The sequence below is a fragment of the Ammospiza nelsoni genome, chromosome 1 (assembly GCF_027579445.1).
Source record: "Ammospiza nelsoni isolate bAmmNel1 chromosome 1, bAmmNel1.pri, whole genome shotgun sequence".
Classification (NCBI taxonomy): Eukaryota; Metazoa; Chordata; class Aves; order Passeriformes; family Passerellidae; genus Ammospiza; species Ammospiza nelsoni.
Window position 1 is genome coordinate 63806906 of NC_080633.1, and position 24692 is coordinate 63831597.

At 36.5% G+C, this 24692-nt stretch overlaps 1 protein-coding gene across 2 annotated transcripts in view; it reads right to left on the reverse strand.

Moving 5' to 3' along the window:
• RANBP9 (RAN binding protein 9) overlaps positions 1–24692 on the reverse strand; it is a 38610-nt gene that overhangs the window by 5583 nt on the left and 8335 nt on the right. For both annotated transcript variants that reach the window (XM_059484733.1, XM_059484655.1), the window contains exons 2-10: positions 24034–24145; positions 13266–13318; positions 11363–11530; positions 8271–8293; positions 6137–6321; positions 5216–5328; positions 3793–3901; positions 2212–2402; positions 518–665 (exon numbers count right to left, since the gene is read on the reverse strand). In XM_059484733.1, coding sequence (XP_059340716.1) covers positions 518–665; positions 2212–2402; positions 3793–3901; positions 5216–5328; positions 6137–6321; positions 8271–8293; positions 11363–11530; positions 13266–13318; positions 24034–24145 — 1102 coding nt within the window. The remainder of the gene's footprint in view (positions 1–517; positions 666–2211; positions 2403–3792; positions 3902–5215; positions 5329–6136; positions 6322–8270; positions 8294–11362; positions 11531–13265; positions 13319–24033; positions 24146–24692) is intronic.

The following is a 24692-nucleotide window of genomic DNA, read 5'->3' on the forward strand; positions in this document are numbered from 1 at the left end:
CTGAATGCATTTGCACTCGTGACAGTGCCTGGAGTAGGCAAACAATCCTGGAGTATACAGGGAAAGGGAATCCACACTTCATTTGAATCTCAACTGTGTTTACTTTCCAGATACTGCTACAAATGGAGAGTATCTGGAAAACTTTTCATTACCTGTGTGCAACACACTTAAATCAGTGTGGTGTCAGTGGCTTCAATTAAATTGAATTTTTAAAAGTGCCAAAGAGCTAATTACCCTTCACTATGGAACTTCAAAACTGACCATAGCTATAAGCAAGGTAATTTATTTTTGTCCACTTCATTTCTTTACCCCAACAGGAGAAAAAGGTCTATTGAGCTTGAACTGTCAAAACAACCAGAGTTACCACAAGCTGTTGGCTCCTTACACTTTGTTTCAACTGTCCTTAGGGAGGAAAAAAACCATCACATCAAAACCCACTGAAAACTCTTCCCTGCCATGCAAACACGTGGAGAACAGAAGCCTTAAAGCAACTTAGAAGCATGTAAAGTTTATTTACCTGGGATAGCTGTTAACCTGCTGTGATCTGGATACATTTATGTTGTTGAGCTCTGGTACATTCAAGCTGGTGGTCGTGTGTTTACTGTGACAGTAAGACTGATGCACTTTATTTGATATTACTCCATTACTGCAACTACTTTCAAACCCTGCAAGGAAATTTTAACAGTTGTAGTCATAAAGTGGTACTTGCAGATAAGTTTGTAGAAAAAAAAGAAGTAAGTGTAGCATTTACTGACCAGGAACAAGTATGCTAAATTTGCCACACAAACTCAAGTACTTCACCTCCACGTTTCAGGTATTTGAACCCTTAAGGCTTCTAGAGTGCAGAAGTTAAGCATTATTTAACAAGTATGAACACAGACACAAGAAGGTTTTTCCAGTTGTACTAATATTCTGGTAAAACAAAAAATTGCACTAATGTAGAAGATTTTTAGAAAATCTTTTCTAGGCCACTGTAATCATTATGAATGGAAGCAAACATTATTAATTCCTGATCACATAATTCTTTTGATAAATGTGCAGTAGAATTCAGTGCTGAATTGCTAAGTTGCTATACTTACATACAATCTCCTTCACCATGTAATTATTTTAATTGTTAATATTGTGCTTTGCTAAAAAAATTACACCATGCTGTGAAATTATGATGCCTAGCTAAAATCTCTTCTGACCCTTCTAAAATATAACAGGAAAACTACAATTTGAAGCAAACATGTAATTGCCAGTTCTATCAAACCAAGAACTCCCAAGTATGTTCTAAAATAGGAACAGGTCACAGGAAGGGCTTATTATAAAGAAAGCAGCTGCTGCCATTTACAAAATCCCAAACATCAATTCTAGTAATACATTCATCAACCTGCCTCGATTCTCAAAATCACAATAATTACAGGTACTTTCTACACTACATCCTAATAACCACCTGAAGAACAACCAGAAAATCTGAGTGGTTCTTCACTGACACCCCAGAGAGGGGAAAAAAAAAAGTGCCCCCAATCAGCTCCAGTTTGGATTTGGAAATTAAGCATAAGTGAAAGCTGATGGTCTCTGCTACCCTAAGAGTCTTAGTCTTCAAGGATGCCATGTTCAGGTATCATTTTAACATTCTCTGCTTCCATTCAGCAGGGGTGCTTTGGAAGGCATGGGGATCTCCCCATAAGCTTGGGACAGCTCTGAACATTAGTGGCCTCCCACTGAAGATTTCCCACTACTTAAATGCTCTAAGAAATGTTTCAACTGTGCAGACTGAAATGTGGCTGCCAGCAGCATGTTTTTTACCCAACCCTACCACCCGGCTTCTGGTGTTTCCTGCTCAACCACAGCTATTCTGACTTCTCCATCAACACCACAGGAATTGGATCATATATACCACTTACTGGATTTAAACCATCTTGCCCAAACCATAAATTATCATCAAAAAGACAAGAGAAATATATGTCAGAACTTTCCACCTCCCAAAGGGAAGTATTTTTTAGAAATTGGTGGCAACCTACTTTGCAAGAAGTAAACCCAAGAGCACAGGCAAAAATTATGTGAAGAAACTTTCATTTTTCCCAGTGACTGGAAATCCCATATTTTAATCACTAATATTTTACTGTTACACACAGCATTCAGCATAAAATCTTAAGTTAAAAACAGTAAATTCTATGTGGCATGGTACCTTCAAATCTGTGTGGTGTATCCTCCACACGAACTTACCAGTGAAGTGTGTGCTGCTCCCTTTGCCTGTTGCCAAATTGTGAATATTCATTCCATGGCTGGGACTCATGCTAGGACTACTGAATGACCTTGGGCTAACAGGGTAACTGTCTTGAGATTTTGGACTGTGGCCTCCCAAGCACCGCACTTCACTGTCTGTACCATTCACCATCTCTATGAACTGACGCACCCTAAACAAAAGGCAAAAAGTTAAGCTAATAAAACCATTTACACATTTCAAATAACCAACGATAGCAATGATTTTATTTTAGTGTTAAATATAGAACAAGTCTGACTCAACAAAATGCTGAATGTCAGTAACCCAATCGTCAATAAGCTCTGGAGCATTCCGCCAAAAATACACAATTACAAATTTGTGAGGGAGCTGAACAGGAATATTATCCTTTGTCACTAAGTCCTCAAAGTCTAGAGATTTAAACTATATTTTCTTGGTCTAACTGTTTTCTTTTATTGGCAGGGGCAAGGTTATTTCTTGAGAAAGATATGTCATCATGTTGTCATGTCTGTCATTTTCTCAAAGTAAATGAGAACAGAGTTTGACTGTCTGGAACATTAAGCATTAAAGGGTAACACCTCACATTAAACACCTGCTCTAGAAAATAGTTTGAAAAGCAAATTCCCATACAAACCTTCCTTTAGAGGCTGTTGCTCTTTGTGAATTCCATTTTAGATAAGGAGGTTTTACTATGGACTTTAAGGAAGCTCAGAACTCCTGCTTTATGCTTAAGGCTTCAGTAGCCTCAATAGAACAGGCAAAATTTAGACAGACTGAGGAAAAGATAAGATAAAATTGATGCTATTGAGTGAAGTCTTTCATCAAAATGTTAGCATTTTGTGAATTCTGTGATAAGTCTGGAGTACTATCATGTGAATTGTGTTCAGCACTTGAGCATGACAGACTTCAAACACATTCCCAGTTATTTAACTGCACATAAAATTAAAGTGCTTTGTTCTTAGAGGAGATAACGCATTTTTCCCACATTCAAACACTGCAATGTGATACAAAATTCTGGAGAACAGCGCAGCTGGCAAGTGAAAATGCCAGAATGAAGGTGACTATTGTGTACCTGGGAAGCCAAGAGAACTCTTTGGGATTATGGAATTCCACAGTTTTAGCCAGAGTTTTCCAGTAAAGTGGCATGGAATGAAACAGCTCAATTAAGCTGGTCTTTAAAGTCAGTCACTCCTTTGGAGGAACAGACTGACTTATGCTATCAGGATTCTTAACCTTCTTGGATGTGCTACTGTATCAGTTTCCATTTTAAGTTTTACTTAACACCCAAATGGGATTAAATTCATTAAAAAGAACTACAGAACTTAGTTCTAGAGAAAAGTCTACAGGGAGATGTGAATTATGCTGCAAACCAGGACCTCGATGACAAAACCTAGTTAAACATGTAGCAAATAAGAAGAGCATAAAAAAGTGAAATACACACATTTTCTAAAAAGCGCTGCTTAACTTTGTACAAATTTCTGTGAAAGCTTTAAATGAGTAACTGTCTTGTCTCAGAAGGTACTGTGCCATCTATAAACACACATCTGTATAATTTGAAGACTCACTTTAATGCAAATAAGAGATTAGGATTTCTTTCTAGTAAACTTGGATACAACTGTTGTGTTGTTTCAATGGCTTCTCCCATTCTTCCTGCTAAAACCAATTTCTGAATTCCTGTTCACCAAAAAACAAATAAGAGATTAGGATTTTTTTCTAGTAAACTTGGATACAGCTGTTATGTTGTTTCAATGGGTTCTCCATTCATCCTGCCAAAACCAATTTCTGAACTTCTGTTCAGCAAAACCAACATCAGTTAAATGGACAGCTTACGGATTAATACACGTACATAAATGATTAAAAGACACTGCAACCATCAATCAACAAGATTTTTTTCCTTTTAGAAAAAAATAGTGTAAAGAAAGATCATGTTTGCTTAAAATGTTCAACAGGAAAATTTAAGAACTGCACTCCACCTACATGTATCTAAATGAGAACTCAGTATTTTTATTTATTGCCAGCATCCAACTGCTTTGTAGTCAGACTCTGCATTTAGAGCTAGAATAAGACTGCAGACACTCTTCTGCGATTTAGTTCTCATTTTCACAACTTTATAAATAAGCACATTTCAAATTACTGTCACTCAAGAACATCCAAATTACATCGCACTCCTACAGGTTCAATTTTGACTAAGAAAAACAAAAATTCAGTCTCTTTCACCTACAACACATACTTCTAATCAAACTACAGTTGAGCAAAATCTTTCACAAAGGTTCCTGCTTTAGTTGATGCTTCTATGGCTGTAACTTGGCTCAAGCTGCAAACAGCCTCCCAGCTCTCTTCACCAACAGAGAAACTGATCCAAATGAAAAAACCCCAACATGTGTTGTTTTACAACCAAAGCAGTTTCCCCATGTGGTATGTCATACAGTAACACAAATGCTGATGGTCATAGAGCAGGGATTTAAATGGAAGGGGAAGGCACTGTTCCATCAGGCTGCAAACAGCACTGGCATGGCAAGTTAGAACTGAACTGTGGTTAGTTGTCCTTGTCCTCTTCCCCTCACAGCTGTAAGCAGTTTCATTTAACTTATAAAACCTTCTCTAAACTCAATCCCTTTTCACATTCAGATAAAAATATAAATGCCTGTCACGACTAAGTTTTATATTCCTGTTTGTGACTAACCATTAGCTCTCACAAACACTCAGAGACATTACACACAATTGTTTCAGACATATCACAACTTTCCATTCGAGAGAAAAGACAACAGATAATTTACCACATTCTGCTACAACAAACAAGTTACAAAGTATTACTGTGCAGATTTTTCATACCCAGCTGCTCATACACGTGTAACATTAGATGACAGCAAAGAACTGTGCTATGGAGCAGTGCTGCAAGCCAATTTTACAATGCTGCTTAGGAAAAAGCTTTATGCAGTATCTGTTTAAGGGAGGAAAAAAGGGATGCAACGTGCTTTCCAGCCTTACTTTGTCTGTTCTTAATGGAAGCTAATTCTTCTAGCACAGTCTGGTCTGTGGATCTGGCGAATGCCTCTGCTGTTGCACAGTATCCATGGTGAACTAAGTAAGATGATACCATTCTAAAAATAAACAAAAACAAAACTCAGAAATACTCATTAAATACAGGTAAGAAACCAAGAACTCCTGAATGTCAAAACTCTTTGATAATATAAGCTGAATTGAAAAATTCAGCTTGAAATGCAGAGACTTCTGTACAAGTCAGACAAAAGTAATTCAATTAAGAGTCAGTATATTCTTCAAAACACTGTACAGAAAAATAATTTTTAAAAATAATAAAAACATAACTTTATTATGATGAATTTTAGTAACAATTATTCATGACCCAAAGGCAGGGTCAGTTCAAATATTAACTGCTAATTAAGCTGTTTTGGTTTTTTTTTTCTCATTACTCCCACTGAAGTGAAATTGCTGCACATTAAGTTTTTGTTTTCACAGAGAAAATAAAGAATGCAAAGTCAGAACCACCATTTTTCCAAGAAATACTAATGAGACATAACTTAACCTGGCATGCTGAAGGCTGAGAAAGCAAAGGGAAATTTCCAGAGCCCAGAGTATTAAAACTGCCCATTACAACCACAACAACTTTCCTACAAACTCCCCAGTCCATATTAGGTAAGACAAATTAGAACAGAAGTCCTAAACTCATCATTATAAAGTCCAAATTATTAATGACACAGACAACTCTGCCACAAAATCTGTTCATACTCCTTTTTACACTATTATCAAACCTGGTAACAAACTTACTTGTACGAATTTTTAATAGCATCTATCACTTTTTGCACAAGACAATAGATAAAATATTTTGAAGAACTCTGAAATCATGCAACTAATGACTTTTAAAAAACCTAATAATAATACAAGTCTTACTTCTGAATCATTGTTTGCCACTCTCCTTCCCGATCTCCTATTGGAAATCTGTCAATCTGTGCTTGAATTTTGGTTCTCCACTCTCGCATATAGTCTTCAATATCAAATACAAATGGGTGTTGTCCAAAATTAGCATCCACAACCTCTCCTGGTGTTTGAAGCCCTACTGTAGGGTACAAGTTTGGCTGCAAGAAATATTTTAGTTAGTTTTTGACACTTGCCCTAAAATCCCCACTGTTGTGGGTTTGTTTTGGGTTTTTTTTTTCACCTCTAGTAATAACCTTACTGCTTCTAGTAGGGTACTCCAGCAGTAAAAGCAGCTTCTGCCAATACAGCAATACAATGACTGACTAATTTATTCCCAGTACTCAATTTCTTTGTGTTTGGAAGAAGAAAATCTTACTGACATTCTAGCCAGAAAATACACTTTTTAAACTGTGCTACATGTTACAACTTTTGGGTTAAATTTCACAAAATATTATGTAACAATTTTTGATTATTTTAAAGACCAGTCCTTTTCCTTTAAAAAGAGAAAAGAAATTAAACTTACAAAGCGGGCCATTTTCCTTTTAGGGTGAAATACTTAAAAGATCACTGAATTTTAGTGGTAAGAACTGGCAGGATAGAAAACTCAATAGCCTCAAAGTCCAACTGTAGTGCCTAACAAAAACTGTAACAATGCATTGACGATTTTGTGAATTCCTGGACTTGTATCTAGGAAAATACCTGAACAGCATTTATTGTTGTCTCAGTTTTATTTTCTGATGAAATTAGGTCTCCATGCAAATTTAAAATATGGCAAATATGAGAAAGGTAAAATCTGCCTTGGGATAAAGGTACTTTTCTTAAATATAATGAGCATCCCAGCAATGGCAAGGCAATCAATTGTTCACTGTGAATGGGGTTTTGTTACTGGGGTCTTGTGTGGGGGGGGTGGGGGGTGGGGGAGGTAGTTTAATTTTTTTTTGAAGTTTATGTAATAAATATACCTACATCATAATTACACTGCAGACAATGGTGGTGTGGTATGGTATAATAGGATGTTGATCTACAGAACTATTATGCTAAATAAATTAAAGCTATCATTAAGAAGTTATCAACACACAGGTCAGTAGGAACTCTGGAGCCCAGAGAATCCAGTGAAATGAAAAATACTCTGGTTTCTCAAGCCACACCCAAGCCAATCTTACCTCTATTTCCACAAATACACCATTTGCTTTTTTAAATAAACATGCTCATACTGTTACCTAGTCAAAAATAATCAACAAACCACAAGTCTCAAATCTTTTAATGAGATGGAAACCATTGATTCTAAAAAGAGGTTCAGCCTCATACTTCAGATTATAGTGTCAGTTTTCCTGAGCTGGCACCATGTGCTAGCAACCTGAAGATCCAGAACAGTGGCAGTGGTTTCCTACACAAAACACTCAGCCCTGTGGTAGGACTAAGAGGCTCCTTGGGTTACTGACTTCATTTTTCCTTAATATCTGTCCTTGCCTCTTAAGGCCACACAAAGGGAGTAGCTGGCCAGGTGGACGTGCATCACACACTGCTCCTTAAACAGATTAAATCAGAAATGAAGCTGATGAGAAGAAAACCAAAGAAATTGCAGTATCATGCCTTTATCAGCAGTATAGGGAACAGATGCCACTTTTAAGGAAAGCACAATTTAATTGACTCAAAAGCCACAAGACTTCAGATATGTGCAGCTTTAAAAAAATTGATACATTTGTTTCTATGAAGCAAAACTTGTGAAAATCAGGCATCAAGAATGAGTTAAAGTGACAATATCTCAAGCAGCCATCCACCATGTTGGTGTTTAATACAGCTCTGATTTTGTATGTAAGGCTTGAATATGCCAAAGCATGTAATAATTATTTGCATGTATTATTATTCTGCTAAACAAAAAACACCTGAAAAGGAAAAACCTCTTGTAAGGATCAGCGTAAAACCAAAACACCTTCTCCTTCAATTAAAAAATCACCACTGAAATCATGATGAGAAGTATTTAATATTAAACTGGCTACAAAGATTATCATTGTGATTCCAACAAGCACAGGGTGAATGCTAGTCTGATCTGAAACATCTGTTTAAAGACACAAAGGAAAACTGTTTGAAAATGCACTTATCTTACCGGTAAATCTGTGAAAGCGATGCCTGTAATAAAGAGAAAATTAAGATTAATTTCCACGTGTCTGGATTCAAACCTCATTTTCTTAAAGTATCATTATCTGTTCAGAAATCTCACTCAAACCATCTCAGAAATAAGTAAAGTATGGTGAAACCCATGATGTTATGCACAATTCATGTTTTTAAAATAATAAATGGCAGTATTTGTCAAAAAGTAATCATCAAAAATACTTAAATTGCCCTTAATTTTTTCAAAATAGATAATAAGACTTAGCAAATCATACAGATAGGCAGATTAGAAAGTCTGAAAGTTCTAGCTACATACTAAATTTAGAGAAGAAAGGTAAGGATATCTAAGAATACTTTTTCACTTGCATGTCATGATGCTGCAACATCAAGATTTAATGGTGTCTTTTCTTGTTTGCTATTACTTTTCTTCATACTCACATTCTTTACACAAGCAGCATATATCTATAATACTCCAAACCAGCCTGCAAGTGTTTCACTCTAATCCATGCCCTCATGCTTTGGTTTTCAAACAGAACAGCTTAATATCTTCTTACATAATTACAAACATCCATCTACCCTTAAAACCAAGGGAGTGATTTTGCTGTCTCAGGATTAGAGAAAAATATGACCTCTATACACTTCAGGAACTTCAGGCTATTTCAGGGGGTGGGAAGCTTTCAGTTAAAAAAAACCACATAAGTAATCTCCTTCTGACAGCAAAATAATAACAGTATTTCAGAATTTCCTTTATTGTTGCAAGTATTTTTTTTAATGCTGAATTATTCAAATCCACTTATCCCTTCAAACTTCAATTTATTCTGTACCACCACCTTTTCAAATTTAAGATGAAAAAAAAGCTTTTAACCTTTTGTCCTAAATTCCATCCCTGTTTTCAATCTCTACTGTTCACCAGGATTTCAAACCTCAAGAGCATCTGGATTCCTTACACACATCTTTTGAGACAGAAGGATGGCATACTGAGTGAATCTGTTTCCTTTGTTTCCTCCCATCATATCTCAAAGCTATCATTTTATTTATTCCCTGCTCTTACTTTATCTTTTTCTAAGCTATACCATTTTTTCTATTTGGCAATTTTGACATCCAGCTTGCTCTTTTCCAAAATGGAGGCTGTAGGCATGACAAATAAATGATGACTAAGTGATATGTAGGAGCTGGGGTCTTGGGGGTGGGGTGGGGGTTGGCTGGGGCTTCTTCTCAACCCAGGATTTCACACTTGCAGGAGAACAGCTTTGCTCTTTCTGCAGCATCAAATCCCAGGCTGAGCCGGAGACTTCCTAAATTCTAGGCCAAATATGTGGGCCCAGAGAAGAAACATAAATGTCCTCCAAGTCACGAATGTACAGGAATTCTGGACAACTAGCAACTGCAACAACTCAGTGAGACAGACAAAATTTCTGATTTCTTTTTCCACTCAACACAGAATCAATTTTCTCATGTCAGAAGCTAAAGCTAGCAAAGTCCATGACAGCAGAACAACTGTCAGGTTTCCTTGTGAAATCCATAAAGTGTTTGTCAGACTCAGTCTCTGACAGATGACATTTTATTAGCCTCCTCTCACCTATGCCGTTCTGGTCTCCTCTAAAAATGGATTTTAATCTTTTGCACTGTTGTTTCATAGTTGCCCTAATCCAGTCTGCTTTACCACTGAAAAGAAGGGTTCTGCTTTTGCCTTCCTAGCTCACTCACGCTTTCAGGTGACCATAAGGGTAGTGAGAACATTCATGTCTCTTTAATTGATCACATGATCCAACTTCTCTGCAGGCACATTGTGAATGTTTCAAAAAGGGAAAAAGGTAAGACTGCTTTTCTCAGCTTTACCCCAGTTAAAGATTAGGGCAAACACAAGCCCCATATCTTCCAGTTGGACCTATCCTGCAACAGGATGCCAAAAGAAACAACTATACAGTGCATGCTTCAAGTGTCCCACTGCCCTAGGTCTCAAGGTATATAGACTCATTCAATGTAGAAGGAACATTAAATCATGAAAGAATATAATCACAAAATTGATTACATGGAACTGACCTCAGGAGGAGATTCCTAAGCCCTGATGTGAGTAGAAGCAGGAAAACTCCCAAGTCAGATGTGTTTGCTCAAAGCCTGAGCAAACAAACTGTCAGTCTCGTTCAGGGAGGCTAGAAAAGAATTTAAACCACATCCTTCCCCCTTTTTCCAAACCTACTTTGTGTTTGCCAGTGTAAGAAAATAGAACAGCAACTTCAAGACCACCTATCTCAATAATCTCTTACTTCATTTCATGCTACCCTTTCCTTTCCTTATCGCATTTCTACCCATCACAGAAACCTTATTCTTTGAGGTTTTTCCCTTCAAAGCTCCTGCTCCCCTCAGCACAATTCCAAGATCTCTTCCCAAGCCCCCACTCCTTTCTTAATGCAAGAAGTAATTCTTTTTTTCTTTCTTTACACTCTATATCTTGGCTCATTAATTTACATTAAGTAACTGAAATAGGTATTCCATAAAAATTTTTAACTCCACCCACTCCTGACATCTTCAAATTCAAAAATTATCTTGCAGTGTTGCCTAATACTACAATTTACTGTATGAGTTTAATGGACTTAATTTTAGCTCAACTTTTATAATTTATGGCTTTAGCCCAACTATGAATGACTCCAGACTGGGAATCCAAAATACACTGCTCTCCAACATATGCTCAAAACAACATGCATCCAATGTAAGGTTTTAGTGAAGGCTGGGTGTTCCCCCTACAGCAGCAAGGAATTTTAGCTAAATCCATTTTCCTTATCTTCAGTTCTCTTATTATCTATTACTTTATGACTATCAAGCACTATTTGTGGATTGAGTAATAGAGTTCATTAATGCAAATCCTGTGGAAAGAGATGCTATAAGACCAATCCTCCCAAATTCACAAGGAATGTTAGTGCTAATGGCACAGAAGAAATTCTTTTTCGCAGTTCTTTAATTACTTCATAGACTATCAAACTATCAAAAGAACTATTCAAACCCTTGGTTCCTGATGTGAAGAGGGCTTCCTATTCACACCAGACATAAAGATATAGTGCAGTCACAAAAGGCAGCGTTTCTGCATACCCAGGCTGTGTCCATTCTTGGTGTAGAAGCAGGTGTTGTTGATAAGGTTGACACAACAACCAATGACATCGCCCGTAGTGAACGTTGGGCCGTAAGGTTGTCCCGTTCCAGAGGAACAGAAGGAATGGCCATCATCTCCATGGTAACCATACGAGTGTTTATCCCAACCTAGAGAACAAAAGCATTTGCAATTTATTCATTTTCTTCATTATTAAATAAATTGAAGACTGTGCTAAGTTGGTATATTCTAGCCAGGCTAACACAATTAATTACTATGCTCAGCCTTCTGCTTTCTAATATTTCTTATCTAGGAAAGCCACTGTGTAATCTTTAAAATGACAACTTCTTTTATCAAAATGGATGAATAAGTAATTGCATTTGTAGTATATAACAGGTAATGCAAATTCAGATAACACATTTTTCTCTTTACTCCAACATACAGTATTACCAACCTCAAAAATATAATCAGGTACAATGCTGAAATTCAAAAAGCTATATACAGATCTGACATGTCCCAGTAAAGCAGTGAAGATTCTCCTGTTCTCCCTTTCATTTTGCAAAACTATTGCTACCATATGTCATAATCAGATTCTTCCTGGCTACAAACCAAACAGGCATCTCTGGGGAAACATATTTCTAGTCCTGATTATTCTCAATGACTATTCAGCAGCAAGCAGCCTCTGCATAATAACAGAATCTCCAGACTAAAGTGTAACTAGCTATGCTGCCCCTGAAAATAAAAATAAATTTTAAATAAAAGGAAAAAATTAGCAACACAGGTGAAAATCACAGCCAAGAGCTAGTCATTATGCATGCAAATATGGTGCTGATTTTGCAGGTGAAGAAGCTGTAGAATCTTTAAGGAGCTTCACACTGTTTCACTACGCAATGAAATTCACAATAAGCAATCTTGGTCTGTGCTCTTCTATAAATACCTATCTACACTCTCTGCAAGTCAATACTGAACCTCTTCTGTCAAGCTGCTGCCTAGCAGGTTAATTTGGAAGTATTTTACACACTTAGACCCTTAATCTTTATCATCAGTAGCTTCAGCTGGTACCATATTAAGCACCTCTCAGTAAATTAAGACGACCCCAAATTACTGCAGTTGCATTCATTAGTAGTATCTTTGATAATTATAGCATCCTAAATCAAACCTAATGCCACCCACTAATAATTCATGAGCCTTAGGTGGGCTCACAGTGTAATGGGGACTTGCAGTCATCATATGGATCTCTACCAAAGCATTTGGTAAGAAAGTTAAAACTCAAAAGTAATGAAATGCAGATACTCGAAGGTCAATTAAACATGGTTTTATATTTTGGTATTTTCAAGTCGGTTGGTTTTGGGTGGATATTTTTTTACATGTTTAAGGATCTGTTAAAAACCCAGTTTTTTATGTATACACATACAAATTCAGAGATACTACAGACAATTGTTAACTAGACAGTGTCCGTGACCATGCAGGTTAATGGAACAGTCAAAACTTAAAACTAGGCTACACACTCTTACTATGAAGGCTGGAAAGGTAAAGGTACAGAAAGTGACAAAAGTAGAGTTCCCTCCATGTTTGACAGAGAGTTTTTATCACAGTAGATCATTTTTATTGCTAGAAATCCAACATACAGAGCATGGAAATCTATAGCTTCATTTTTTATCAGGACACATAATGAAAATTTTATACTATATTTGTTTGCTAAAAAATATCTTCATAATGTTAAAAATAACAGTAAGAGCTGACAGAAGTAGTATAGGAGTAAATGTACAGTAAAAGTTAAACTTTTCAGCTGCAAGTGTTACATAACTCCAGTAATAGATACAACACAGAGGTGTCATGCTACACTCTCTTGCTTACCAAAGCTGAAGCATATTTTAAAAACCAATGTAAGTAACTGAAACATACCTGGTAGTCTGTTCATGTTCACACCCTGTGCCGAAAGCCCAATTCCCATGTAACTAAAAATGAAAGAACAAAAGAAATGCATCTGTCTCTTACAAAAATACATATGTATGTGGAACATTGCCAAGAAACACTATGATGACTAATCATGTACCAATTAAGCTACTGAGAGGTCATTTAATAGTGGCAGAAGAACAGGGGATTCCCAGCATATATGGTTTAATATTGACAGATCCTGTCTCCACAGGAGGTAAGGACAACTTCTTTTCTTTCTGGCATCCTGGGCTAAAATAATGTTCCATTTATGCTAACATTTTATTAGCTAAAATGTTTAAGGCATGAACAAAGGAAGCCAAAGGTCTGATCTTATTTTGAAAGTAGGGGTACAGCCATACACATACCAATTTCATCATCTTCAACATACCTAATGATGTTTTGCAGTCAAACTGGAAGGAGTAATTTTATAAAATACATGCAACACTGCTTTACTTCAGCAGCAAAATGCAACCTTGCACAGCACTTATGAAAAGATCACACTGAAACATTAAAGGCCTGGATTGTACAGCAGAATGTTAAATTTCTCAAGTTAACCCACAACAGCACTCAGCTGCTTGTAATCTGATGGCAGACTAAAGAGGAGAAAATATTTGTACTACACTAACCAGTTATCTGAAACAAAGTCCAAAAGCCAGCTTTACAAAAAGGTGGTTTTCATAAAGTCAGTGTCCAGGACAGTTTATAGCAAATATTACAAAGCTGAAATGAAGAATTTCCTCATCCCTAAATAGCACTATTAGAAGTTATCAAAATCAATTGTGTTTGTTTCTTAAGAAAAACTAATGCCATTACCAAGACAACAGGAATACAAAAAGAGAAACAGCAAAAAGAAAATCTAGGCTTTCACCACTGTCCCTTGCCCAAAATAAAGCAACCCCCCTCCAACAACTAAAGCAAGCATTCAAAAATCACCTAAACCTACATTTACTTTTATCAAATCATTCAAAGTAGTTTGACACTAGTTCACATCAGTTACCAAGAATTCGCTATGAAATAATAAACTGTATGAAAACAAAATATTCATCTGTGGCAATCTGGAAAGTTTAAGTCAACAAACATCACCTTTGTATTCCCATCTCATAAAATGAATTTTTAAGCAACTATTCCACTTGGAAGTGCAAGTCAATCTGCTATTTAAAATGCTTTTGCCACAGAATGGAACTGAGCAGAACATCTCAGAAGTGACATGCTTAATTGTGTATGGGAATTTCTGCTCTTTCTATGACCACTTCTAACAGTTACCTTACCCAAGTCTATGTTTGATACCTAAAAAGCCCTCCTCTGATAATTTCTCATGTATAATAATACTGTCTTCCTCTTCTTCAAACATACCAGCATTAAATGGAACCTCAGAACCATATATAGCAGATATTACATTTAAAAATACTGAAGAGCTGAAGCAAAGGGCAACAAACAAAAGGATTAGTCTTTGCTGCACTGCTGAATACATTACTGAGGCACCACTGCAGCAGCAGATTCAACAAAACAATTATTATAAATGAAAGCAACAAGTGGAAAGCCCTTGATTTTGTCTTTAATAATAAAGGCAGAGTTGTTATTAGCATAGTCTGAGGTCTGACACGTGAAGGATACTCATGTGAAGAGTGAAAATCTCTTATTCATCAAAGAAAGGATGTTTACTTTTAAAAACAATTTTAGATAACTTTAACTCCACTGACTGCAAAAAGCCTTTGAATGCGAGTCAGATTAAGAACGCAATCAAGGTTCTGTTTCAGTATTTTTATAATAACAAGACTACAGTTACACAAAAATTCAAAATATTAGATGATTAGATCTTCTGATCATGGTCTAGGCAACATTTTGGTAACACCACTCTTTTCTTCCTCAGATATCCTAACTTCCAACCTTCCTCAGCAACAGCTTTTAACACAGTTAAACTGTATTTAAATACAGCTGGGAACAAGGAATCTTTACCCACTGGTAGTGACTGGAAAGCACTAGGCACTGACACCATCTCAGAAAGAAGATGGATGTTAACAGTATATATTTTTCCCTGGGATGTACTTACAACTACTCGAAATGTTAACAACATTTTGTGAAGGAGACTTGCTATTAATAGAAAATGAAGTTAGATGAAAACATTGCAACTAATAAATTTACTACAGACATCTTTCACAAGGCAAAAGGAATGTCTACAACTTATGGTCTGAAGTGAGAGAAATTAAAGGCTCATCAATTAAGTTAATTATTATTTATTAGAGTTGATAGACAGCTAATTTCATGTTCAACTAGGTTAGTATACTATAAATTATGGGGGAAAATGGTACCATGACAGACAGGCTTTAAATGCTCTAAAACTTATTAAAAGGAATTGTATCTATCCCAAACCACTACATGTAACTTTCTAACCTTTTCCCCACACCCGCAACCTTCAGACGGGAATCGACTTCTTTGTTTTTTTAAGACACTTAACACTTGTTTAGGTCAAGAGTCAGGTTTTGCAAAGACTTGCTTCAGTGGGAGGAAGTACACAAACTGTTCTCCCATTTGCTGCTTAAAGCTCACATTTCATGCATGTCAGGATCAGAAGAGTGGCAGAACTATGTATTTAAGTTTTCCTCCCTTAGCCTATGACAAAAATGATGGGCAGCACGACAAGCAGCCCAGGTGCAATGCAGGCCCAGAATGTTCTATGTCTGCTCATGATGCTGTCCTGTCACATTAAGAGGTTTGGTCTAGGAGACCCAAGTGGACCTGTCCTTCCTGTCTGCAGCTCTGCTGGCCATAAGAGCTGTCCTGGGCAAGTGGAGGTGTCAGCACCATGAAGCAGCACGCTCAGTCCATCCTGCAGCACCTTCCAAAAATGGACACAGCTTTGTGGCTTCAGAGACCAGAGAGCGTGAACAGTGCTGTGGTTCTGATGCTGCCTCCCTCAGTACCCGAGGCCTGTCCCTCCACCTCAGCTCCCTACCCAGACGTGTCCCTGGCTGTTGCACTGGGAGGATCATTTACCCAGGCAAATGGCACAAAGTGGCCTGTTTTATTAAGCAGCCCCTCTCTTGAGCAATTTCAGTCCCACTGGCTGCTACTCATCATCTCATTAACATGCTCAACTCTTACAGGATCTCATAAAATAACAAACAACCATTCATGGAAGACATGAAATCAACCCATGAGAATCTGAAATTAGAGAATATAGCTGGAAAGCAATGTAAAGTACAGCCAAATTGATATTAAGGACCAAGAAAGCAAGTGTATTTTACAAAGACTTGGGGTTTTTTTTCACTTCAAATTGTATTTATTCTTGTTCCAGTCCAGATCAATTAAGATATAAGTTACCATTTTAGTGTCTCAGCACATTTTCTAGTTTACATTTCAGAAGTGATATACAAACTTTAGGAACACCAGAAAACGACAGAATTTAAAATTCGCTGAAGATTCTTTTTTTTTTTTTTACCACAAAGCAAAAGAGAAAATGTCAAAAAAAAGAGGCATTATGATACCTACTTGTTTCCTATAACACATACTGAAAAGCCTAGGCTTCTCTGCAGAGGAATGTTTAAGAAGCAGAAAGCTCACAATAACTATTTTCTCCTCAAGTATCTTTCTAGTCAAAGAACTAAATTTACATTTTTGCTGGAGCCTTAAGTTTCTACTTGGATGCCTGAATAGACTAATTGTGAGAAATGAAAACAGCCAGAGCCAAACAGAAGGAACAAACAGCAGTAAGAGATGGTACAGAACTGCAGATGCTAAAAGATCAAGAAATTAACAAAACTCAGAAAGAAACTCTGATTTTTATTTATAACTGTTTTTCTGATTTTTTTCTGATTTTTATTTATAACTGTTCCATTCGATCTTGTAGCTACTATGTTGAAGGTATATGGAAGACCTTTCAATATGAAAGCTGATAAAAATCAGAACTCGGATTAATTATATCCTATCCTGCTCACTCCATAAAGAGGAATCTCAAAAACTATACCAAACCACAGACAACTCAGAAAGGCTGAAGATAAATTCAAGTACTAAATAATCACTTCCCTAGTAAAAAAAAAATTCCATGCTGTATTTATAAAGCAAACTAACATAATTTAGCAGATACTTACATAATAGTATGTGACAGACTTCCTACTACAGAAATGTCACCTGCTATCTCTGCAAAGAGTCAAATTTCTTCTGACTTCCATTGTGCCTACATATGCTGCTGAAGACATTATAACCTGGGGAACTTCTGCATGCTGCTTCGAAAACCAACTCTTTTGTTGTTGCAAAAAGTAACTAACCAACGTGGTGCCTTATTCTCTACATGTTATCCATTTAAAGAAAGCAACTTCAACCATACAGCATTAAAACTTAAGTTACCATATTATCTGTAGGGAACCTAAGACAAAGCACGAACAGATGTTTACAGCCATAAATAAGGCAACTGAAAACACCCTAATGTTTTGAATGCATTGATTACTAAGAAAAGTAGAAGTAACACTGAAAAAAAATATAAGCTATATACCAAGTATAGTTTGCTTTATCATTATGTTAGTACCTTGGAAAGAGGACAAGAAGAAAAAAAAGGCATCATCTTTAGGACTTTAAAGACTCAGTGAACTTCTACAGGGTCCTCACAACTGACTTGCAAGGACATAAGAAGTTTGAATAATGTTCTCCTATAGTTTTCTACACTGCTTTCGCCGACACTATGAGGCCAGAAATAAGCCACATTAAAAAGGTACCTATATTTATCTTTAATATAGTTACTCTGCTTTAAAATTTTGCAGAAATGTGCAAATTCAAGATCCTTATTGTCTGCACAATCACAATAAGAAATGAGATGTTAATCTATTTAAATGTTTCAAAATATGCCATAGACAGTTTGAGTCTTTAATTTCAAATTGAAAACAAGTTAAATTTTACAGAGCATTTCCAAGGAAACAGTATTTTGAACATGATAAACTCAGGTTTCAGATCCATGCAGTTCTGCATAGAGAGGCAAAACCAAAAATACATCAGGCAGTCATTTTGCATAGTGCTCGAAACTGTTACTCCTGTAACATTTTGCTTGTGATTGCTCTAATGTTCGTAGAAGGATTCTCATTTACTGACATCCCTCCCACTTTGAAGTTTCATCATTTCATCCTGGGACACTTGTCCCCAAGGACTAGAGCCTTTTTGGGGACCATACTGTCAGAAAAGAATAATTACAAAGAAAATAATATCATGTAAATGTGGACTACAGTAAAGTTAGCATCTATACACTGTATTTATGTGAATGAACTTCAGAAGAAAGAAGTAAAAGATTTTTAAAGAAGACCAAGAAATCAAACATTCTCTTAACACTCTTTGTAAATTACAATTTTCAATTTCTAGCATACACCATCAAAGAAAGAAAACTTTTGTCATAGCTCCAATATTTCTGACCAGGTAAACACAAACCTTAAACAATCTTATTAAACATTTAGTTAATGTTCATTTCTGCCAATATCTGGTCTCATACACTCAGGTGAAAAATTAATTACTGCTATAGTTTAAGAAAAGGTACACTTGCTGATTCATGACCTGATCTCTTCTTGCAGCTGCTACAATTCAAATGAAGACACCAATGAAAGAAGGATACTTCAGACCTTATCAGATTCTACCCTGTACACAAGTACTCTGCAAGGCCTACTTATATGGAGAGACTGAGTGAAGTTTTGCATGTTGTTTTACCAAATACCTGTTCTTTTAACAAATACCAGCTGAAGACATATTAAAACTATAAAAACAGGTCTTAGGACTGCATAAAATTTTCAGAATACATTAATAATGTACAAAACAAATACAAACCAATCAGCAACTGACAATGTTATATATTTTGTTTATTGGTTAATGCTTCTGTTGAACAAGAAAATGGGTATACTGGATGCTAAAGGAAAAGCCAACTTACTGCAACACAAACAACTTGTAATAAAAAAGTATAGTTTGTGTTTGAAGAGCTACACATACATCCTCTAGGAGACAACAAAGCATTTATGACTCAAACACTCTAAAACAGCTCAGGCTCCGCCGCAGGCATAGGTGTCATGAACACTCAAACTTAATTCCCATGGTATTTTTGTTTTGGATAGTTTTTCCTTTTTTACTTCACCACCTACTTCATCACATACACAACACACACTACACAAGATACTGCCAAAACAACAGATGACTGATTGTATACCCAGTGTTAAAAACCAGCCATAGTGTAACAAGTGTTTAAAGCCTTATTAACACTGCTTTACCAAAAACATACTGATTACTTGCATGAATTGCTGTACTAAAATTTTATTTTAGAGCACTATATTTAGCAGAACTTACACATGGTGCTATAAAGGCTGGCCATGAAGATCTGCATCAGCACCACTACACCACAGACTAAACAACACTGCTCACACAAGTGCAAGCTGAGTGCTATTTGTTAAAAGGATACAGCCTTTCTAAACTTAGTTTTCATCAATTCTTCCGGATGGCTTACCACTCCCAATCCTTGTTTTCATTCTTCTTGGAAAAAAAAAAAAAAATCAGCAGTTCTCGAGGCCAGGTTGGATGGAGTGTTGAGCAACCTGGTCTAGTGAAAGGTGTGCCTGCCCTTGGCAGTGGGGTTGGAACGGGATGATCTTTAAAGTCCCTTCCAACCCAAAGCATTCTGTGACTCTATGATTTTTGCATTTTAAGCATCTTCCTCAGCTGTTCTAAAAGCACTGAAGACTGTCTAGAAGTACATGCTATTACTATCATTTTTTGCCCATTCTTATTAATTGTATTTACAAATCAATGAGTAAGAATGGACTGAAATTCAGGACATGGAAGATAAAATTATTGTTCCCAGAAGTTCATTTTCTCTGGGAAAGAAACATGTCTCTCCTAGTGAAAGATTTAAAAAGCCAAAAGGCTGTATTTAAACTAAAATTAATGGGTATAAGCTACACCATGACCGAAAGTCACATTCCCAGGCCCTTTGTTTCACATTTTGCTTTCTGCTCCTAGTTTCATCCTCTTTTGCTGTCATAGCTACTCATGAAATGATACAAGCAGCCATACTGGGGGAAAAAACTGAATGAAAACAAACTCACTCTGGAGGTCAGCTTTTGGCAAATTAGTTATCCAATCAGATTTACCATGAAGCTGATACAAACAGTCACAAACTGGGAAAAGGGACACCAACTCAATGAGTGTTCAGGGACTGCTTCTTCTCCTGGCCAAAATTTTTTATTTATTTTTAAGTTAACTGGGCATTTCAACAGAGAGGCAGACATAACTTACTGTTAGTTAATAGTCCCCTTTCTGCCATGCTTTCTAATCATCACCTTGGTACTGTTCCCCATACACCCATTACCCTTCTACTGTTACTCACATAACCATCCACAATGTTCCACATGAGCCAAACAAAGCAAAGCCAAAGAGAGTATAAAAGGACAGAATACATATACACAGAAGCCCTTAGGCTACAAAAGACAACATGAAACTAAGAAAGAAAACTGAAAAAATAAAGAACAACAGGAAATATTTACAAAGCAATATGACAGTTGGTTAGAACTTTCAGCAAGAATTTAAAAATATCTAGGGTAATTATTTCACGCATCTGTACTGTAGCAGCACATCAGGACTCCTTGTGTCAAACACTCTACAAATACCAAGACAGATTTTGTTTGAATATTTCAACCTTACTGAACTTAATTCTCGCTTCCCTTCTTCTCATTCAGTACCATCAGTTACTGACCCTATCACACCACATGGAGGTATCAAAAAGCAACTTTGCTGCTCATCTGCTCTGCAACACCAATTCCCATATCCAGTTCTTCCTTCCTAGTAAAGCTGGTTTTTTCACACTTTCTTCAGTGTGTTCATAATGTTCTCAAAGTTGGTCACGAACTTCTGCAAAATTAACATATTACACACCTTCAAATTTCTACTCAAGCCAGTTACTCACGTAGATACATTAAAGAATTTAATGACCTAGGTCATTAGAGTGACAAAACCAACTCTGTGCTCAAACACAGCCACAAGAAGCCATGCTACATCCACACCCTAAACAAAAAAAAAAAAAAAAGAGCTATGCTTCTTCAAAGAAGAATAATTTTTGCCCTGCTACTTTCAGATATGCAAGATCAGATTCCAGAAGCAGCACTTTCAAGTACTACAGTAGTATGAAAAATGGATCTCCTACAGCAGGTTTTTAGTAAAGGGGTTTTGATTATTTCACGCAAGTCATGCTAAGTAGAGCACACAAGCAAGAAGGCTCTTAGATATACTCCTATTATACAGTACATGGACTAAATACTTTCAACTGAGTTTATTAAAAAATTAAAGTAGTAAAGACTACTACCAAAGGGAACTCCAAACAAACAGCACAAAATTATCCACTGACATTTATGCAAGCTGGAAGCTGTACTTCAGCTTACAGATAGATATCTCAGTTGTCTCACATAGTCTAGGATTTACTTTAAACAGTATTGTAAAATACAGCTCTGCTGCTGCCACAGCTAGGCTAACACCTTGAGAAAACTTGATTTTGCAAGTAAGGCATTTTAGCTAATTGACCCAATTAGTTACATGCTGGTCTTCTACAGATATGGTCCTCCTGAACTCTGTTCCCATTACCAGATAACAAAAAGAAAAAAAAAAAATGGCAAAAATGTACCTGGAGCAAGCCAGGTGAAAAACAGCAGGCAGTGAAAAAGAACTAATAAATCCGAACTGACAGAAACTGGTTTCTATAGTCCTATTTCTCTGCATTAAATTCCCCAGTTTACTTATTATGACAAAATTTATTAGTTTAAATGCAAGGTAACACTGAACTGTAAGAGATTCATGCTGCATCTCACCAAAGACTTCCTGGACCTGAGAACAGGGTCTAGAGACCTCACATCCAGTGAGGTGCCACATGTTGATTCCTGGTCTTTATCACCCAGACTGCATTTGGCTTTAGCTGTGTATATAGTATTTCCCAGCTACCATACTACCTTACACAATGAAAAAATTCACATCTCAGCTCATTGTGCAGCTAATGTTTCATAACGTGACACTAAATGAAGTTCATAAGGCTGAAGCAAGGATGAGGCGGTATTAACTGAAAAAGGTCCCCTCCATTTTTTATGCAATCTCAAGAGGCAACTTTGCAATTCATAATCTCACAAGTAACCACTTAAATACAAAACTTTGAAAAACTTTACTCAGTGATGTCTTCCCACTTTTGCAGGGTTGCCTTATTGAATCTGAAGTTACTAAAATCCAACACAAAGGATCACCAGTGAAATGTTAGAGGAGCTATGTAAAATGATACACCCACACATGTGGACACTGTTTGAAATCCATCACTTCAAAAAAGCTACCTTCCAAACTAAGTAGGCAGAAAACTATTTCAAGAAGAGACACACTACTAGCAAGTCACAATAAGAACCTCTCCTTAACTCACAGCAAGCAGCAGGATAATTTTTTAAAAAATGTTCCTAAAATTAAAAATACCTCAAAAACCAAAAAAAATCCAGGAAACTCACACCCCACATCCCCCCAAAAATAAAGGTGTTCCTAAAATCGGTAGCAGAATGTTACTTGAAAAGCTAATTTCTACCACCTCAATTTAAAATAATTAGGTCTTCACAGTGTAACAAAAGTAACTGCGGATGTAAGCTTTTCACAGCAAAGAACTCTCCCAGGGATAACTTTTGAGACAGAAATAACAACAAACTCATAAATGCCCCTACAAAGCTGCAGCACTACTGAGAGGCTATTCTTTCAAAATATTACTATGCAATACTATAAGGAAAACAAGTTTGGATACTGTTTCTGACTTACAGAGGACTTACAGGACTCTGGGAAAATGAAAGAAACAAACCGCAGCAAGACAAAGAAAAGACAAAGGCACTGAATTTCATCCATGGTTCTTCTCTCAAGATTTACTTTCACACCAGGGCATAAGCACCTGCAATATGCTTGTACAGTACCTAGAACATGGACAGCCAGTCCTGAACCTTGCAGCAGAACCAGAGAATGTACTACAGCACATTAGAAAGCAGTCCTACAGTGTATCACTATTAACACCCATCCTCTACCAAAAGCAGTGTAAGATGAAAAGGAACTAAAGTGCTTCAGCAAAGATTTCATTAGCACTTCAAGACTTTCCCAGGTGAGATTCTATCTGCCTCAGCAGACTTAAAAGCATGTATTACTTGTGCTTCAACAGATTCATAATTCAGATGGATTATGGGAAGCAGCAGCTTCTTACTCATCAATTCTTGTTCTTTCCATAGGGTGACAAATTCCCAGGCACTTATTCAGAATATTCCCCTTTATTCTTATTACTGTTCATCAACAAGTAGCCTTAAGAATAACTTTCTGTTTCAAAATTGATATGACATCCATGAAAAGATCACACTGAGGAAATAAGTTGTCTGCTACACACCCTAAAAATTACATCAAAGTCTGTAAATCCATATAGCCAAAACCCAACACCTTTAAAGGTAACAGCAGGGTCAATCTGGTCATTCAAACCCTAACTTTTTTTGTCAAGAAAAAATGAGATGTTTTGGTATTTACTGTACACTGATTTGTGGACAATAAATATCACAATCAGCTCTCTTAAAAGAATCAAATATAAGAGTGCAATTTCTCAACAATAAGGAATCAAGCTATATAAAGTGGTAAAATAGGAAAATAAGTTTTGATACTGAAAACATCTGTTGACTGAAAGATGATATAAGACAGTATCTCAAGAAACAATTAATTAATAATGCACTCTGCTTACCCATCTCTTCCCTTACTGACAATTTTAACTTCGAAATAATATATGCCACAGGCTGCAGGTATAGGATGTGTAGCTCGAACAGAAGCAGCATCTTTTGGAGTCTTTCCATGACCTGAAAAACAAGAGCATTCAAAACACACAAAAAATGTATTTTAGTTAATTGCAGAAGGTGACTCAAAGCTATGCATGCCAACTACTCAAAACAAAAGGCTTATGCAATGAGCAAACAATATACAATATTCTTATCAACCTGACTTTTATGCTGGAGAATTTTGTTTCAAATACTGTAAGCACCTGTATTGCAAACAAGGATGCTAAAAGAAGTCCTGGATATAGTAACCCAAATAGGTCCCACAATTATTTAAAAGGAAGCCAGGAAAAAGTTTCACCATTCTAAGTAACATGATTGACAAAAGGCCACCTGTGTCTGAAAGAACTGTATGATTTCTCAAATGCACAGGGCTTACTCATTTTTATAAACTGAAACACAACGTAAGAGAGTTTCATCTAATGCTTAGTACTCTGAATCTACAAGTTACTGAAGACATTTCAATTCTAACATCCTCCAGAATAAACATCAGTCATTATACAGAACATGCTACTCACAATCAATTTCCACATTCCAATGTTGTTCCAGGACAGCATTAAGCCTTACAGCC